This window comes from Coregonus lavaretus (assembly GCF_964263955.1).
Source record: "Coregonus lavaretus genome assembly, contig: HAP1_SCAFFOLD_9275, whole genome shotgun sequence".
Lineage (NCBI taxonomy): Eukaryota > Metazoa > Chordata > Actinopteri > Salmoniformes > Salmonidae > Coregonus > Coregonus lavaretus.
The window spans coordinates 117-15,000 of NW_028156501.1; the positions used below are offsets into that span (position 1 = coordinate 117).

General features: G+C 44.2%; 2 protein-coding genes across 4 annotated transcripts in view; both read left to right on the plus strand.

The window, feature by feature from the left end:
* Positions 1 to 305: 305 nt before the first annotated feature.
* LOC311126284 (plasminogen activator inhibitor 1-like) lies at positions 306 to 4,501 on the plus strand. 3 transcript variants are annotated; one of them, XM_084200294.1, is made up of 7 exons: positions 306 to 600; positions 1,075 to 1,299; positions 1,546 to 1,740; positions 2,065 to 2,364; positions 2,606 to 2,692; positions 3,123 to 3,206; positions 4,004 to 4,501. In XM_084200294.1, exons 1-7 carry the CDS (start codon positions 363 to 365, stop codon positions 4,048 to 4,050), a joined length of 1,176 nt encoding a protein of 391 aa, XP_084056420.1. In that variant the 5' UTR covers positions 306 to 362; the 3' UTR covers positions 4,051 to 4,501. The 3 variants fall into 3 exon arrangements, 2 of the variants coding, with proteins under 2 accessions (XP_084056420.1, XP_084056419.1); XR_014612978.1 differs by having other exon boundaries at positions 311 to 600; positions 3,123 to 3,594; positions 4,123 to 4,501; XM_084200293.1 differs by having other exon boundaries at positions 314 to 600; positions 2,609 to 2,692.
* A 704-nt stretch (positions 4,502 to 5,205) lies between these two features.
* Positions 5,206 to 14,884, plus strand: part of LOC311126285 (uncharacterized protein) — a gene marked incomplete at its 3' end in the record, with an annotated part of 10,161 nt that continues 482 nt past the window's right edge. The window contains exons 1-3 of the mRNA XM_084200295.1: positions 5,206 to 5,345; positions 9,604 to 9,782; positions 14,703 to 14,884. The exon at positions 14,703 to 14,884 is cut by the window's right edge and continues 482 nt beyond it. Of these exons, the coding sequence (XP_084056421.1) occupies positions 5,343 to 5,345; positions 9,604 to 9,782; positions 14,703 to 14,884 (364 nt within the window). The remainder of the gene's footprint in view (positions 5,346 to 9,603; positions 9,783 to 14,702) is intronic.

Sequence of the window (14,884 nt, forward strand, 5' to 3'; positions counted from 1 at the left end):
GCCAGCAGAAAGTGTGCCTACTGCAAGGTATTTTATGCTGACTCAGAAACTGACCTGGGTGTTTCAAGAAAACATATGGTATTAACATTTTTATATGTAACCCCTCGGGTAACACTCTTGTACAGCTACGCATCTGACAGATATTTTCATCTTTGATATTTCTTCTTTGATCCTTTTATCATTTCACTAATCGCTCTCTCCTCTCCTCCCTCTCTCCTTTGAATGCTTTACCTGTATATAATGTTGTTAGATTCATCTAACCCTCTCCTCCATCTCTTTCAGGGTGCTGTGACTGTACATGGTGTTGTAAGATTTCTCTATCACTCCACTCATCGCGCTCCTCTCCTCCATCTCTCCCCAGGATGCTGTGCCTGTACGTGTGGTTCTTCCTCGGCATGTCCGGAGCTGCCCTCTCTAACCTCCAGGAGAAACAAACAGACTTTGGGATGAGGGTCTTCACCCAGGTGGCCCAGACCTCCAAGGGGTCTAACGTGGCCTTCTCCCCCTACGGCGTGGCCACCATCCTGGGCATGGCTCAGCTGGGAGCTGGGGGCAACACCCTGAAGACCCTGAACGCCAAGTTGGGTTTCTCACTACAAGGCAAGGAAGGATTGCTGCTGTGTGTCTGATAATACTTTGACTTTTACAAAGTGAGACAGATGGTAGACTTGGCTATATCTAAACAATGAGGCCTTGACGATGACATATTTATAACAATAAGAGACTCTAGTGACAAGCAACATTCCACTCGGTACTGGTACCCCTTGTACATACCCAAGTTATCATTACTCATTGTGTAAATATTATTACTTTTAATATTATGTCTTTTTTTTCTCTCTGCATTGTTGTGAAGTAAGCATTCACTGTTAGTCTACACCTGTTGTTTACGAAGCATGTGACAAATAACATTAGATTTGATTCCCACTATCTCAACATCTCTCTATGCAATTGTGACTCATTCGTTCTCTCATTCTCTCCTCTCCTCTATCTCCTCCTCTTTCTCTCCATCCTTCTTTGTACCTTTAACCATAAATTAAAATCAATTAATCAATCAATCCTTCTCTCCTCCTCCAGAGCGAGGGATGGCGCGTCAGCAGCGTCTTCTCCAGCGGGACATCTCCAGTGTGGAGGGAGTGGAGCTGGCCAGCGGCGTCATGGTAGAGAGGAAGATGGCTCTGGAGAAAGGCTTTAGGCGGGGGCTGGGGAAAGCCTTCCAGGCCTCCCCTCACCAGCTGGACTTCTCCAGGCCAGACCAGGCCCTGGACATCATCAACACCTGGGTCTCTGACCATACCGCAGGTGAGATACAGTAGTACTGAATACAGTATACCTTCACAGATGACACAAAGTGGAGGATAGTTTAGTATTTATCGTAATAATAATAGAATGGAATGGAATAGAATAAAATAGAATGGAATATAATAGAATGGAATATACTTTATTAGTCAATTATACCATGACATCAAAAATGTGTGTTTTTGTTGTCACAGTACTGACCCCACTGTCTCAACAAACCTCCATAACTCTCTCTTCTCTTTCCTCCAGGTACCATCCCTTCATTCCTGTCTTCCGGTGCTCTGACCGATGAGACCCGTATGGTCCTGCTGAACGCCCTTCACTTCCAGGGGTTATGGAAGGTGCCATTTGACCCCAAGATGACAGAGGAGAGGATGTTCCACTGTGCCAATGGCAGCTCCGTGCCCGTTCCCATGATGAGGCTCACCCACCGCTTCAAATACGGTGGGTAGCATGTTGCCACTTTAAAGATTAGAGTTGAATTTTAATCCAGCCTTTTTGTGTGTAAACACTTGTGTTACTTTTAGACGACCTCACTTAGGACAGAATCCTAACATGAGATCTGTGCACATAATTCGCGTCTCCCATTGACATCATTTTACAGCCATCTAGTTAAAACTCGGCCCTTAGGGTATGTACTCTTCAACAGTCATTCATACAAGTCAGCCCCAAGCCTGCAGCTATAGTGTTAAAACCAATCATGACTGCTACCTTCACCAATCAAAATGAAACTAATCCAACCTCCATCTTTCCTCTCCTCCTCTACAGGTGAGTTTGTGACCCCCGACGGCGTGGACTACGACGTCATCGAGGTTCCGTACGAGGGCGAGTCCCTGAGCATGCTGCTGGTCTCCCCCTTTGAGCCCGAGACATCAGTGAGCTCACTCAGTAGCGAGCTAACCACCCAACGGCTGCAGCAGTGGAGACAGGAGCTGAGGACCGTTAAACGGCAACTGGCCCTGCCTAGGTTCACCCTGGACTCTGAGGTGGATCTGAAGCCTATTCTAATCAGGATGGGGTTGGGGGATATGTTCAACCTGGCCAAGGCAGACTTCACACACGTCACCAGTGAGTACCTTACCACCATTACTATTCATCAGTTGGTGTCTGAAATGACACGCTATTTACTATATAGTGCTCTTCCTTGACCAGACTCAGGGCCTATGGAATAGGATGGGCTCTGTTCCAATATCCACACTAGCATTCCACTTCTATATTTTCAGTGTTCAACAAATATACTGTATGTTTTCTTATTCTTTTTAGACAAAGAATCTAACCTCCCCCCTCTCTTTCCCTCCCTCTCTTTCAGCAGAGGAGCGGCTGTGTGTGTCCAAGGTTCTGCAGAAAGTCAAGATTGAGGTGAACGAGGAGGGAACCAAGGGATCAGCTGCTACGGGTAAAGGACCCATAGACTACATGTTGATGACAGACTCAATTCCGTATTTATTATATGGATCACACACAGGTGTCCGGTGGCACCTTAATTGGGGAGGACGGGCTCATAGTAATGGCTGGAACAGAATAAATGGAATGGTATCCAACACATCAAACACACGGTTTCTATGTTTCTGATGCCATTCCATTTACTCCATTCCATCCATTATTATGAGCCGTCTTCCCCTCAGCAGCCTCCTGTGATATGGATGTACACTATGATAATTCATAAGGACTTGATGATAACTTTGCGATAATAGAGAGTTGTGTTTGGACTGTATTGCCTATCATAGAGATGCACATAAAGATAATACATTTATGATGAATTTATGATAGTATCTGAGTTGTGTTTTGACTGCATTGTCTCCTCTCCTGTCTTTGCCCTTTTACAGCTGCCATCATGTTCTCTCGTATGGCTGTAGAGGAGATCACTCTGGATAGACCTTTCCTCTTCCTCATCCAACACAAGTCCACAGGTGAGTTTCCCTTACTTTACCTACATCACAGTGGCAGCTGCTGAGGAGAAGACGGCTCATAATAATGGCTGGAATGGAATTACATTTTACATTTACGTCATTTAGCAGATGCTCTTATCCAGAGCGACTTACAGTTAGTGATTACATATTTTTTTTATACTGGCCCCCCGTGGGAATCGAACCCACAACCCTGGCGTTGCAAACACCATGCTCTATCAACTGAGCTATATCCCTGCCGGCCATTCCCTCCCCTACCCTGGACGACGCTGGGCCAATTGTGCGCCGCCCATGAGTCTCCCGGTCGCGGCCGGCTGCGACAGAGCCTGGATTTGAACCAGGATCTCTAGTGGCACAGTTAGCACTGCGATGCAGTGCCTTAGACCACTGCGCCACTCAGGAGTACCTATGCAAACCATGTGTTCGCATAGGTACTCATGCAAACCATGTGTTCGATGTATTTGATACCATTACACCAATTCCGCTCCAGGCATTACCACGAGCCCGTCCTCCCCAATTAAGGAAACACCTTCCTCCTGTTGCTACATCACCATCTATGTAAAAAACAAAAAAATCTTAGCCTTGGTTATCCACTGTCTCCACTCACTATAAGTCTAACTAGCTGTGCCCTCTTTATAGAAGTGCATACACTTTCAAGTAAATTCAAGTGAAGTCAAGCCATTTTGTCCCTACATATGCTGTATGATCTTGTTGGAATTATCTTTGTCCCTCTGACACTTTGACATACTTCCTACCTTGTTCTTTCTCTAATATAAAATATATCTGTTTTCCCATCCCAGGTGCTGTTCTGTTCATGGGTCAAGTCAACCAACCCCAGCAACACTAGTGACCAATAGGAACCATTGAAACACAGATTAGATCACAATGACCATGGACACGCCTATCATTCCATTGGCAGGGACACCTGTCAATCAACTTGCTACTGAAACCGATCATGAATAGTTAAATCTATGACCTGGACATTAACTATAAGTTAATTATATATATCTACATGTTACCGAAGGGGAAAAGATATATATTTTGATAAGAAGTGAAAGTTTATATATCTGTTATTTGCTCTGATGGGATATATTTTTTTAATATTAATGTGAGCAATTGGTATGGTTGATCATAAAACTGATATGAAGAGAAAATGATTGAATGGGAAAAAATATGTCTGTATTTTATTTTGCTGTTGAATGTTATTTTTATTTTCTGTATTGCTCTGTTTGTTCCAACAAGTTGTATTTTTAAAGTATTTATATTTTTATTAAAATGACAACTTTTTAAAAACCTAACATGTGTTGAAGCCTACAATTTTAAACATTTGCATATTAGTGTCAACCTCTTGTGTCCATAACATGTACAGTGACTTAGAAAATAAATTATTTAGTTGGAGTAGTTGGATCCAGAAATATAGGTTTTAATTCCGATTCTGAATACAATAAAATAGGCCCCACAGTATGACATAAGCTGTGTGTAGCCTACATGTTGTGGTTGCAGTACATTTAGGCAACAGAGTAGGCCTAAATTTAATATTGCCTGCAATATGTACAGCCTCTGATAAAACCGGCAAGCTAAATTGTGTAAAAATCGATTTTAAAAAATCTCTCTTGCTGACTGAATGCACACATTTTTGGCAATCATTTCGTAATAACTCAATTTCCATGGAAACCACATCATCGACCGTTTTGTTTGTCATGGCAACACCACCCGAAAATAGTGTACTGGTGTGAGAGACACTCTCCACATCGCATGCCCCCCATCCTCGTGCACATCAAATCAGATTTATAACAAAATATAGGCTACTCATGAACGCAAATGAAAGCACTTTATGTCTACGTTTAGTTTTACTAATGTAATAGTTTGAAATTGGCCTAGCTCTAGCGAGTTGGCTTGGCTGGCATGGCAACAAAACGGTTGCCTCGAAATGCGCAATGCGCATGTTCACTGAGCTGACGTCTGTCACCGGATTCTTTCCTGCTACTAGCTAGTTGACTGGCCGAATGGGTTGCTCTCTCTAGCGGTAGTATTCTGCTAAAACAGACATGGAATGTTGACGCTTGCTGCGTTTAAAACCAAATCAAGTAATTAATCTAAGAAGACACGAGTTAATATTTGCGTCGAGAACCCGATAAAATGGTAAGTACTGTTGGCGATAATATTGCCATAAAAAGAGTTGAATAGCTAAAGCGAACTGGCTAGCTCACATTAGCTAGCAAAGTGGATGGTTTCCAGGAAGCAGAATAAAGGGCAAGCCGGTTGGCCAACTGTGTTACCTAGCTAGTAAGGGAAAGTGGTTAATGCTAACATACAGGTAGGTTGCTTGCTGATATACAGGCCGCACATTTGAATTGTGTCTAATATCAATTCTAACTTCGCCAGCAAGATGTACAGTATGGTACGCTCATTAGTTAGCAAGTTACCTTCGAAGCTTAAAACTAACCTTTTGATATTTGCTTAGCCAAATACTATAGTGATTAGACCATACAGTCATTGGATTAGACAAAAATCTAACTAGCTTGTTAGGTCAGTTGTTGATTGGCTACACGTTGCAGATACTCTGTGACCCCCAACCCTGACCCTGCGTTGATACAAATGAACAATGTGTATTGATTAAATGTCCAGCTAACTATTCAGACACCCCTTTCTCTGTGGCGGACCTGGTTGTCAGTCAGTTAGGCCAACTACCTATTGTATTGCTGCCCTGATACCTTTTATTGTACTAGTGTGGACAGAATGATGAACTGTTGACTATTAGACCATTTCCACCTTTGTCAACTTGGTAAACACTCCCTTTATCAGTACACCAATACAAACTGGAAATGCTGTCTCCTTGTCACCAGTATCCTACTACAGGACATAACACCCCTTCATAGTGTCTCTTCTCTCTGTCAGATTCATACTAGAGAGAAAACACTGAGCGGGTTCGACTGTAAGTAAAGTGGATCTAGCATAGCACAAGTAGACTGTGTGTTATTGATTGGTGTGAGTAGTTTGTTCTAGAGCTGGGACGATAAACCGAAAATGATCGACACCGACCAAACCGATCACTTATCTTGGACATTTTGCTGATATCGTTCATTATGATAAATAACCTTCACCGCCCTACTAGAGAAATGGGACGTTTGAAATGAAATAAGTTTGCAAATATGGGTTATTGTTAATGGGACAATTGATTGCTAGAACAGTAGCAGTTTTAACGTTTAATATTTAAAAAATGACTGTTGCACATTGTTATAAACTTAATGTTGAAATTATCGTTATCGTGATAATTAATTTAATTTATAGTGGATTTTTGTCTATCGCCCAGCTCTAGTTTGTACGGTTTGTCTAGTTCTGTGTATTTAACCAATAGTATATAACCTATCGTCCCTAACATAATGTGTAGCTCAGTTTTGCATCTGTGTTTCGTGGTAACCAACTAACTAGCTAACTAGCCTGAGTGCCAGTCTGTTTATGCTATCATGCCAACTCCTTGTTTGTCATGACAATGATAGCACAAACAGACTGGCACTCAGGCCATTTTTTTACCAGGTAAGTTGACTGAGAACATTTACAGCAATGGGGAATAGTTACAGAGGAGAGGAGACTAGCTAACTGCTAATGTTCTCTGTGTAGCTTTCAGTCTAACTTTGAATGATACCTTACAGTTGCTGTCAATATTTGATTACTAAACTAACAAATATTTATATGGTTGGCTGGTCATTGCTTCTTGAAGAATGATGGGTCTCTGAGTTGTTCTAATGTTATGTAGACATAATGTACACAGAAGAGCTCTGTCCATTCTGTTGGCTAAATTGAATAATGTTAGCCTGGTCCCCGATCTGTTTGTGCTGTCTTGCCAACTCGTTTGTGGTCATTGTCATGCCAAACGTGACAATAACCATAGGAGTTGGCAAGACGGCACAAAGAGATCGGGGCCCAGGCTACAATACTGTGGGTCCTTTGACTAAGTCTTATGACTGCTGCTGCTACATCACATCTCATTGTAGGATCTGACACAGATGAGACTAAGAATACTCCCAAAAGGAATTATATTATTGTGCACAAAATGGCCTCTTTTACCTTACTCTCCCACATCACATGCCTCTCTCGCTCTCTGTAGTGTCTCTGAGAACACACACTCCTTAGTTCTCACATCTTCACTGTACTTTCTTTCTTGTTTTCTCACTCTCTCTCTCTTTCACTCACACACACACATGCAGTACACACTACGCATATAAATTATAGATTAATTTTAAAAGGTGACTTTCACATATGATGTTGTGGGCAGGCTATATTACAGAGTTGAGAACGAGATCCGGGACAGTGTTAATGGGGAGAACTGTTGGTGAGAGTTGGGCCATATGCTACTGGGGTTAATAGTCTTGTTGTGTGCGCATACAGAGAGCGTGCGAATGTCTGATCGTTTGAGTGTGTGTATGTTGTGACGGCCCTGAATTTGTCTGAACCGTCTCAGTGCTTCTCCTACCGATGGGGCGCTTCCCCTTTAATTCCCTATTAAATAGCCAGCATCAGCTGTTCAACCCTCAGCTTGGAAGCTCGTTCATACCCAGTTTTGTTGTATTTAAAAGTGTGTACTGAAGCCGTGGCGCAGGATCAACCAGTATCGGATCTACTTATGTCTATTGTTGGACTTTCTCCGCTGGAGATCTGTTGGCGGATTGGATTGTCTGACTGACTGACTATCACTTTTTTTGCATACGGTATTTCATTTGTTTTGGGGTGATTTTATACAGTGTTGATTTATGTGTTCAATTGTAGTTGAAGACTACTGAGATTTCTGATACTCTTTATGGTTGTGTGGTAGATTGAGACTGGGTTTACGCTACATTTTATGAATGGATAAACATTGCGTGACTAAGGTCACTTGAGTTCACTGCACTCATTTACCAGCCTGGACACTTTTTATGCCCGAGGTACGGGACATTTACCAGCCTGGACACTTTTTATGCCCGAGGTACGGGACATTTACCAGGCTGGACACTTTTTATGCCTGAGGTACGGGACATTTACCAGGCTGGACACTTTTTAGGCCCGAGGTACGGGACATTTACCAGGCTGGACACTTTTTATGCCCGAGGTACGGGACATTTACCAGGCTGGACACTTTTTAGGCCCGAGGTACGGGACATTTACCAGGCTGGACACTTTTTAGGCCCGAGGTATGGGACATTTACCAGGCTGGACACTTTTTAGGCCAGAGGTACGGGACATTTACCAGGCTGGACACTTTTTAGGCCCGAGGTATGGGACATTTACCAGCCTGGACACTTTTTATGCCTGAGGTACGGGACATTTACCAGGCTGGACACTTTTTAGGCCCGAGGTACGGGACATTTACCAGGCTGGACACTTTTTATGCCCGAGGTACGGGACATTTACCAGGCTGGACACTTTTTAGGCCCGAGGTACGGGACATTTACCAGGCTGGACACTTTTTAGGCCAGAGGTACGGGACATTTACCAGGCTGGACACTTTTTAGGCCCGAGGTACGGGACATTTACCAGTGAACCAAGGATGTTATTGTTTTGTGACTTATTGATTGTGTGACTATTGTGATAATACAAGAAACGCAAAAGAACAGTGGTTTTGAAGTTATTTCCCATGTTTTAAGGGTTTATGAAAAGTGTATTTCCATACTGACTTTTACATGAGTGCTTTGTATTGGTGTAGACTTGACGGACCGGACGGGACTCAAACAAAAAGGAGAAATCAATATTTTCTCTGGTAGGCACAACCTACCTGACACCCCTAACAAACAATAACCTCAAGGCAAAACGGTTACAGTGTGTTATATTCTGTGTGTTTGTGCTACATTAGTGGCCAGGCATTAGTCTCTAGGAGATTGACGCTACACCAGACCACGTGGTGCCAGGGGGTTCCAGTGTTCTATAGGAAGCTAGGCTACTGTACAGTTGTTCCTCCTCAGTATTAACACTGTGGGCATACAGTAGACTAATGTACACATTTGTGATAAATTGTGAAAAGATAATGCACTTGAGAGTCATGAGGGAAGAGCTCTCTCTGTCTGTTTTTCTCTCTCTCCCTCCCTCCCTACTCTCCCTCCCTCCTCTCGCTCCCTCCCTCCGCTCTCTGTCTACCTTCCTCTCTCCCTCCCTCCCACCTCTCTCTCCCTCCCTCCCTCCCTCCTCTCTCTCCCATCATCCCAGTGCAGGTTGTTAATGTATCAGACTCACTGTGTGTGGTGTGGTGTGTCCAGTATTGGTACAACAACTGAATATTTATCTGTCTAGTGTTATGCCTAGATCTCTCTTCTATCTATCATACCCCTCGTGTCCTCCTCTATACTCCCTGGTTTCCCGGACACAGATTAAACCTAGTCTTGGACTCAAAATATATTAAAATGTCTTGCTATCTCCTCCCCATGTATAGATGCGTTTCATGCTGCTGTTCAGTCGGCAGGGGAAGCTGCGTCTCCAGAAGTGGTACACGGCCACGGCCGAGAGGGACAAGAAGAAGATGGTCAGGGAACTGATGCAGGTGGTGCTGGCCCGCAAACCCAAGATGAGCAGCTTCCTGGAGTGGAGGGACCTCAAGATCGTCTACAAGAGGTACTGGAATATATCTCTCGGTCTCTCTCTCTCTCTCTCTCTGTCTCTGTCTCTCTCTGTATGTCTCTGTCTCTCTCTCTCTCTCTCTCTCTCTCTCTCTCTCTCTCTCTCTCTCTCTCTCTCTCTCTCTCTCTCTCTCTCTCTCTGTCTCTGTCTCTCTCTGTATGTCTCTCTCTGTATGTCTCTCTGTATGTCTCTCTCTGTCTCTCTCTCTCTCTCTCTCTCTCTCTCTCTCTGTATGTCTGTCTGTCTCTCTCTCTCTGTCTCTCTCTCTGTATGTCTCTGTCTCTCTCTGTCTCTCTGTCTCTCTCTCTCTCTGTCTCTGTCTCTCTCTGTATGTCTCTGTCTCTCTCTCTCTCTCTCTGTATGTCTCTGTCTCTGTCTCTCTCTCTCTCTCTCTCTCTCTCTCTCTCTCTCTCTCTCTCTCTGTATGTCTCTGTCTCTGTCTCTCTCTGTATGTCTCTGTGTCTCTCTGTCTCTCTCCGTATGTCTCTGTCTCTCTCTCTCTCTCTCTCTCTGTCTCTGTCTCTCTCTGTATGCCTCTCTCTCTGTGTCTCTCTCTGTACACACACGGTAGATATACATTTACAAGTTCACAATATTCATGACATACTCAACTCCTACACGTACAGTACTACACCCTACAGGTCCCTAAAAGGATAGGCTGTTTATTGTATACCTACGTTTTCATGGTTGTGTGAAACAGCATGTAGCCGCTACATGCGCTGTTCACACACACTTGAACATGTGCTGCAAATGTTTTCATAAACTGGGTGGTTTGAGCCCTGAATTCTGATTTGGCAGAAGGCCGTGGTATACCACGGGTATGACAAAACATTTAGTTTTTCTGCTCTAATTACATTGGTAACCAGTTTATAATAGCAATAAGGCACCTCGGGGGTTTGTGGTATATGGCCAATACACCACGGCTAAGGGCCTTATTGATTAAGTATAGGCTACTGTCTGTGAGCTACACATACATTAGTATCTGAAATTGTGCGTACTCACTCACTCTGGGGGTGTGGAATGAGCTTCTGAAATGCCAACTGTCTCCTCTGAAAATGAGTTGTCATGGTTGGAATGATGAGTCAGTCAGCCAGTGACTCAGTGTTTGGTGTTACACTCTAATCATTCCCCCCCATCAAAACATCGCCCCACTTTACTGGTAATAATTGTCCTTCAAATGTGGTTCCAGGGGGGATTTTAAGAGACGGACTGTCACCTCGTGATATTACTGTGTGTGTGTGTGTGTGTGTGTGTGTGTGTGTGATCACAGTGAATGCCACCCAGGCTCCAGCCTGTCTTTTGAGGCGTTTCTATTGTTTTCTCCAGACACTGATGTCTCACGGCAGACAGCGTTTACACTTAACAGTGTGTTCCAGAACAACGGATGCTCAGTGATTCACTGTTATAACTCATGCAGAAGGCATCCACACACAGCACTCTTGGTAAAAGCTGCCCATAGCATCCCATAGTAGCTTAGAGGTTAGACACACAGAGAGAACTGACGGCTGATAGGTACTATAATAGTAGTAGGCCGTTCCTTCTTTTACTGGAACAGTGGCCGACAACTTGCCTGAGCCAATTGGAGAGCCCGGACTAACTAAAACAATTAAGCTGCGTAATATTATGTATTTTTCTAGAGCGTCTTTACATCTTTTACATCTAGCTAAGGAGTTTTGCGCTTAAATAATTGTTTTGTTAGTTTTGATAGTGTGCACTTGCGAAAACAAGTCCATTGTGATTTAATTATAATGTTGCTAGTTATCCAGTTGTGGCCATCAGGCTAGTATCAACAAGGGCTTACTACAAATTATAGCTAGCTAGCAACATTAGCACAGCTTGCTAGTTAGCCAACATTAGCTATCTACATATTTAGAAGCAGGCACAAGCTAAACATAGCTTAAGAAAGCAACGCTATCTAGGCAGACGGTGGATGATCTGTGTGAACCACAACATTTTTACTGCCGACACTGGGAAGAGGTGCTAAGTACCTCTCGGCCGTCAGTATCCTTATTGTGTGAGGCTTTGCACCTCAGTGACTCTGTACAAGCATCTAATATAACCTGCCTAAATGACTACCGACCCGTAGCACTGACGTCTGTAGCCATGAAGTGCTTTGAAAGGCTGGTCATGGCTCACATCAACACCATTATCCCAGAAACCCTAGACCCACTCCAATTTGCATGCCGCCCCAACAGATGCACAGATGATGCAATCTCTATTGCACTCCACACTGCCCTTTCCCACCTGGACAAGAGGAACACCAACGTGAGAATGCTATTCATTGACTACAGCTCAGCGTTCAACACCATAGTGCCCTCAAAGCTCATCACTAAGCTAAGGATCCTGGGACTAAACACCTCCCTCTGCAACTGGATCCTGGACTTCCTGACGGGCCGCCCCCAGGTGGTAAGGGTAGGTAACATCACATATGCCACACTGATCCTCAACACGGGGGCCCCTCAGGGGTGTGTGCTCAGCCCCCTCTTGTACTCCATGTTCACCCATGACTGCATGGCCAGGCACGACTCCAACACCATCATTAAGTTTGCCGACGACACAGCAGTGGTAGGCCTGATCACCGACAACGATGAGACAGCCTATAGGGAGGAGGTCAGAGACCTGGCCGTGTGGTGCCAGGATAACAACCTCTCCCTCAACATGACCAAGACAAATGAGATGATTGTGGACTACAGGAAAAAAAAAAGAGGACTGAGCACGCCCCCATTCTCATCGACGGAGCTGTAGTGGAACAGGTTGAGAGCTTCAAGTTCCTTGGTGTCCACATCACCAACAAACTATCATGGTCCAAACACACCAAGACAGTCGTGAAGAGGGCACGACAAAGCCTATTCCCCCTCAGGAGACTGAAAAGATTTGGCATGGGTCCTCAGATCCTCAAAAAATTCTACAGCTGCACCATCGAGAGCATCCTGACTGGTTGCATCACCGCCTGGTATGGCAACTGCTCGGCCTCCGACCGCAAGGCACTACAGAGGGTAGTGCGTACGGCCCAGTACATCACTGGGGCCAAGCTTCCTGCCATCCAGGACCTCTATACCAGGCGGTGTCAGAGGAAGGCCCTCAAAATTGTCATAGACTGTTCTCTCTGGTACCGCACGGCAAGCGGTACCGGAGTGCCAAGTCTAGGTCCAAAAGACTTCTCAACAGCTTCTACCCCCAAGCCATAAGACTCCTGAACAGCTAATCATGGCTACCCGGACTATTTGCACTGCCCCCCCACCCCCACCCCATCTTTTTATGCTGCTGCTACTCTGTTAATTATTTATGCATAGTCACTTTAACTCTACCCACATGTACATATTACCTCAACTACCTCGAATAGCCGGTGCCCCCGCACATTGACTCTGCACCGGTACCCCCCTGTATATATCGCCTCCCTACTGTAATTTTATTTTACTTCTGCTCTTTTTTTCCTCAACACTTTTTTGTTTTATTTTACTTTTTTAATTAAAAATCAATGCATTGTTGGTTAAGGGCTGTAAGTAAGCATTTCACTGTAATGTCTACACCTGTTGTATTCGGCGCATGTGGCCAATAACATTTGATTTGATTTGATCATTGTGCACTGCAGTGTCATGTAGTACCTGTTTTGGCCAGGGGAGGGAGCCAACGAGCTGACTGACTTCTCTAATGCTCTAACACACACACACACACACTATGGTGTATAAGACTACAGGCACATGCCATTTTGAACATCACACCCCTTGAATTGTCTGACTGCATAGACTTGAGTCATTAGAGGCAATCTGCATTCAAAGAATAACAAAGCGTCACCCCGCCACTGTTTTGGTAAAAAGCTGAGGAATTAACAACACTACACTGCATAGACTGGCATTGTTAACAGCAGCAAAACAAGATTCACTTTCAGTAGTTATTAGTTGTCCTGGGTTACGGACTGGACTGGCGCTCCAGGGATTCACCCAGAACCTCTTATTCTCAGCTGAACCTAGGGTTGCTGGTAACTTTCCCTAAATTCCCAGGTTTTCCAGAAATCCTGGTTGGAGGGTTCTAGATTCCCTGGTTAGTCCTTCCCGTGGAACACCTTAGCTAACCTCAATGATAAAAGTGTGGGTGTGTTACACATCAATAACACAACAGGCAGCAGTAGACTTCTATAGTGTGGGTGTGTTACACATCAATAACACAACAGGCAGCAGTAGACTTCTATAGTGTGGGTGTGTTACACATCAATAACACAACAGGCAGCAGTAGACTTCTATAGTGTGGGTGTGTTACACATCAATAACACAACAGGCAGCAGTAGACTTCTATAGTGTGGGTGTGTTACACATCAATAACACAACAGGCAGCAGTAGACTTCTATAGTGTGGGTGTGTTACACATCAATAACACAACAGGCAGCAGTAGACTTCTATAGTGTGGGTGAGTTGAACATCAATAACACAACAGGCAGCAGTAGACTTCTATAGTGTGGGTGTGTTACACATCAATAACACAACAGGCAGCAGTAGACTTCTATAGTGTGGGTGAGTTGAACATCAATAACACAACAGGCAGCAGTAGACTTCTATAGTGTGGGTGTGTTACACATCAATAACACAACAGGCAGCAGTAGACTTCTATAGTGTGGGTGTGTTACACATCAATAACACAACAGGCAGCAGTAGACTTCTATAGTGTGGGTGAGTTGAACATCAATAACACAACAGGCAGCAGTAGACTTCTATAGTGTGGGTGAGTTGAACATCAATAAAACAACAGGCAGCAGTAGACTTCTATAGTGTGGGTGAGTTGAACATCAATAACACAACAGGCAGCAGTAGACTTCTATAGTGTGGGTGAGTTGAACATCAATAACACAACAGGCAGAAGTAGACTTATATAGTGTGGGTGAGTTGAACATCAATAACACAATGTGTGTGTGTGTGTTAGGTATGCCAGTCTGTATTTCTGCTGTGCGGTGGAGGAGGAGGACAACGAGCTTATTACTCTGGAGGTCATCCACCGTTTCGTAGAGCTGCTGGATAAGTACTTCGGCAGCGTGAGTCACTCTATCTCTCTCTTTATCTTATCCCTCACCCTGTTTCTCCACCCTCTCTCTTTTTCTCTCTCAC

Bases quoted from the DNA above. Each gene is read 5' to 3' on its own strand.
- LOC311126284 (XM_084200294.1), top strand. From the start codon at position 363: ATGCTGTGCCTGTACGTGTGGTTCTTCCTCGGCATGTCCGGAGCTGCC. The intron at 2,365-2,605 runs GTGAGTACCTTA...CCTCTCTTTCAG, and splicing joins AGACTTCACACACGTCACCA to CAGAGGAGCGGCTGTGTGTG. The intron at 2,693-3,122 runs GTAAAGGACCCA...GCCCTTTTACAG, and splicing joins CAAGGGATCAGCTGCTACGG to CTGCCATCATGTTCTCTCGT.